Genomic DNA, 4,157 nt, shown 5'->3' with positions numbered 1-4,157 from the left:
TCTCCTGGCCCCGCGGGCGGCTCTCGCCTCCGGAGCCCCCCGACCTTTTAGAAACTGCCTGTCACTCCCAAAAAGTCTTCAGTGAGATCCAAAATTGAGCCCCGCGTCTCATTTAAGACGTGCTTTTATTTTTCCGCAGCTATGCACGTATCTAACAGTTGCAAAAAGAGAGTGGTTTTGATTCTGTTAAAAATCTCTTTTAATTAAATATTTGCATTTTACAAAGGCGGCTGCAGGGTTTTGGGTTTTTTTTAATCTAATACGTATAACCTATTTCCTTTTTGTTTTTTGTCTTGTTTTTGCATTATACTTTAACTCACACCCAAGGAAAAAAAAACAATAGGCATAAAAAATTAAATTAAACTTGTATATATATATTTTAAAACTATGAAACAATTCGGAAAAAGACACAGAAATGTATATATTTATATTACGAAAACAACATTAATGCCTGTACAGTTGTCTTGATTTCATAATTTACTTCAAAGATACTGTATTATCAATTTAAATACAAAAAAGCTACATTAAATATACAGAATAAGATTTAATACAAATCTTTCTTCTTTGTGTGTGTGAGAGAGAGCATGTCACTCGTTTGCTTTTCACTTGCTTAAGACATTTCTGGGTGGTTTCCACCCAGCCATTTCAAATAGACTCTATAAACTTTTGAAGAGGGTGGTGGGAGGGAGGGGAAGCTGGTCTTTTTCTGTTTGTTTTGTTTTTCTTTTGGTACTGGAAAAATAACTGCCAAAGCAATTTATTATTTCTCTCAAATAAATTAAAAAAATGAAAAAAAAATAACAAAACCACAGTCCCAGGAGGGGTTAGGGAGGAGAAGCCGATATTAAATGTTGGACATACCTTTCTTCAGTTCGTAAGGTGAGTCTTTGCAAAGGTCTACTTGGGACTGGCTCCTGATCATTTTAGTGTCTTTAGCCAGGCTCTCGGCTCTGCTGAGGACAGTCTGATTTAATCCATTGAAGTGGGCGCCGGGGGCGGCGGCGGCGGGGCCGCCGGCGGGGTGCCCGTGCAGGGCCCCGAAGGAGCCGTAGTTCGTGTAGCCGGGGTAGAAGGGAGCCGTGTAGTAGAGCGGCCGGGGCAGGACCGCCCCGTTGGGGAAAGGGCACTGCGCGGCCGGCGAGCGCGGCCGCGGCGGCGAGCGGGACGGGCCGCCGCCGCCCAGCACGGCGGGGCCGGGGGGTGCCGCCTCGCCGCCGGCCTCCTTAGCCTTGTCCGCCGAGGTGGCGATCTCGGCCAGCGACCAGAGCTTGGGCTTGGCGAGGGCTGCCTGCTGCGGCGAGTGGATGACGGAGGCGCCGGTGGCGGCGGGCAGCAGCGGGTGCAGGTCGGCGGCGTGCGGCGGCCCGGCGGCGGCGGAGGGCGGGCGGTACGGCGGGGGCTCCTCGCCGCCCGCCGGCGGCGGCCCGCGGCCCCCCGGGCACGGTCCCAGCGGCGAAGCGCCGGGCGCCTTGTGGGGGACGGGCGGCCCGTCGAGCCGCTCCTCCGCTAGCTCTTTGCAATCCGAGTCGCTGAGGCCGCTCTCGGCCTCCCGGGGGACGGGGGACTCCTGGAGGCGCTCGCAGCCCGGCGCTGCCTTGGGATCCGCCGCTCCTGGTAGGGGGAGAAAGGACAGGGGTGGGGGGGCAGCTCTCGGGCTCGCCCTGCGCCCCCAAACCCGCCCACCCACTTCGCCGCCCACCCCTCGGTCCCCGCCGTGGCCAGGCCCGCACCGCTGCCCGCCGGCTCCCCCCGCCCCGGCTGCCCGCTCGGGGGAACAGGCCGCCAGGCCACGGCCGCCCCGCACCGGGCCGGGGGCAGGCCCGACGGCGCGGCCGCGATGACCCGGCCGAGCCCGCTGTCCTACCTGTGTCCGGCGTCCCGGGGTCCCCCTTCTCCTCCAGTTTCTGTGGCTCGTCCTCGTCATTTTTCTCCAGGTCGATGTTTTCCTCTTCCTCCTCATCCTCGCTGCGGTTCCGTGGGGTCCAGGTCATTTTGTTCTCCTTCTTGAGCCGCCGCCGTGCGTTGGCGAACCAGGTGGAGACCTGGGTGAGGGTCATTTTGGTGATGATGGCCAGCATGATCTTCTCGCCCTTGGTGGGGTAGGGGTTTTTCCGGTGCTCGTTGAGCCAGGCCTTGAGAGTGGCCGTGGCGTCCCGCGTCGCGTTCTTGCGGTACGCGGGGTCCCCGTAGGGGTAGGAGCCGAGGGGCGCCGCGTACGGGTGGTACCCCAGGGAACCGGCCATGCCCGGCGTGTGGTCGTAGGGCGAGCCCTGGGGAGAGAGGGGAGAGCGGCCCGGCGGGGCGAGGTCAGGCGGCCGCGGGGCGGCAATGACAGGGCAAAGGCAACGCCAGAGCCTGCCCGCGGCCCCTGCCCGCGCCCCGCCGACTCTCCCCCAGCGCCGGGCCCGGCCCGGCTTCTCCCCGGCTCTTTCCCGTGAGGAAGGGCCTGAGGGCTCGCCGGGGCCCGTAGTCTCCGGCCCAGGAGACCACCGGCTGCCTGCAGCAATCAGCGGCTCTGCCCCAAATGCAGGAGCGGATAAGCAAGTGGGCATCGCGGTGTGGGGGACGACAGAGGCAGGGGGACCGGAGCCTTCCCCCCCGCCCTGCGATCGCGGCAGACAACCTGCCGGGCCCAGGCGGCCGGACGGGCTGGGCCGCTCCTCCCTGCCCAGGGACGGGAGGGGAAAAAAATAAAGGGAAGAAGAGAAAAGAGAAAAAGACTATAAAAGAGAAACAAAAAAAAAAAAAAAAAGGGGGGGGGGGGAGGGAAAGGCAAGAGAAAAGAAAGAGAAAAGAAAAGGATACAGAAAAAGGGAAGAAGGAACTGTGAAACCATGCCCTAAACATAGAAGAGAAGCTGAGCAAAACTCGCCGGTTTTTTGGGGGAGCTGCGGGGCGCTGGCGGTGGCCGCAGCTCTGCGGTGTGGATGTCCCGCACCCGGACTGGCCCCGCGGTGCCCCGCGGGCGCGCACGGCGGCGCAGTGCCCTAAGTGCCCTACCTTCCCTTCCCCGCACAGGCCCGCGGAGCAGCTCGCGGCCATGGGATTAGAGCTCTGCAATATTTAAACCTAATTATCGCCGTGCAGGAGAAAGTTGCCTGGATTTATCGCCCGGATTTCTCCCATCGCCGACCGGTCCTGGGTTCATTCCCTTTTCAATCACAACAAGTTAATTGTTGCAGAACTACGATTGGTGCGTTTTATACATATTATTTTTTTCTTTTAATAGGGAATGAAACCAGTCCCCGCCTGCCCCGGTCCTTCTCGCCCGAGCCGTGCCGGCGGCTCCCCCCGCGCCCGGCCCTGCCAGCCTCTGCCGCCAGCAACAGTGTGCGGCAGCGCACGGCGGCGGTGCGGGAAAGTTGGGCGGCGAGGCGGGGAGCCGCGCTCCCTTTTGTCCCCGAGATCTCAAAAATAAAATGGGAACAAAAAGCAGGCCCGGGGGGGGGGGGGGGGCAGGCGCCCGCGGGATGCCGTCGTGCCCGGCGCGGTGCCGGCTGCCCGCGGCTGCTCTTACCACGTAGGAAGTGAAGGCGGCGGCGGCGGCGGCGGCCGGGTCGGTGCCGTACTGGAGGTGGGAGTTGTAACCCGGGGAAGGGGCGGTAAAGGCGGTAGATCCGGCATAAGGGGAAAAAGCGGAGCCCGAAGAAGATCTCCCAAGTTCATCGGTCCTGGGTCCGGAGATCACGCTGGTGCTGTACGCCGGACAGGAATAGAGAGCCAAGGACGCTGACGGCTGGTACAAGTAACCCTGAGGATACGACATGGCCAGGCGCACACATATACCCGGGAGCCCAAGGCGCCGGGAGGGAGCCGCCGCGCTGCCGGGTTGGGGCGGCTGCGGCCGGGGCTTCGCGGGCGCCTCTCCGCCCTCGCCCGCTGGGCAGCGGCGGCACCTTGCTCTGCGCCGGGGCTGCTGCTCCGCTTTCGCCTGCAGCCGGGCACCGCTTCCTCCTTTTTCTCCCCCCCTTGCTTTCCCCTCTTTCCCTCCCCCCCTCCTCTCTTTCTCTCTCTCTCCCCCTTGCACTGGGGGGCTTTTTTTTTTTCCCCTTCCTCCTCGCTCTCGCTTTCCGAAGGGTCCTGCCAAGATGCTAAGTTGGAAATTGCAGCTCCTGACGCCTTCAGCACGGCCCGGCGAGGCTCCTCCTTCGCGGGGT

General features: G+C 61.1%; 1 protein-coding gene across 2 annotated transcripts; it reads right to left on the bottom strand.

Annotated features, from left to right (window-relative positions):
* Nucleotides 1-844: 844 nt before the first annotated feature.
* IRX5 (iroquois homeobox 5) lies at nt 845-3,766 on the bottom strand (the record flags this gene model as incomplete). 2 transcript variants are annotated; one of them, XM_082290304.1, is made up of 3 exons in its annotated part: nt 845-1,611; nt 1,865-2,270; nt 3,518-3,766. In XM_082290304.1, the coding sequence occupies 3 exons, from the start codon at nt 3,764-3,766 to the stop codon at nt 845-847; spliced, it is 1,422 nt and encodes a 473-aa protein (XP_082146430.1). The 2 variants fall into 2 exon arrangements, with proteins under 2 accessions (XP_082146430.1, XP_082146431.1); XM_082290305.1 differs by having other exon boundaries at nt 845-1,608.
* Nucleotides 3,767-4,157: the final 391 nt, after the last annotated feature.

This window comes from Coloeus monedula (assembly GCF_965178545.1).
Source record: "Coloeus monedula genome assembly, chromosome: 13".
NCBI classification, from domain to species: domain Eukaryota; kingdom Metazoa; phylum Chordata; class Aves; order Passeriformes; family Corvidae; genus Coloeus; species Coloeus monedula.
Note: the sequence above shows the minus strand (reverse complement) of the source record. Positions and strands in the feature narration are given on the sequence as shown.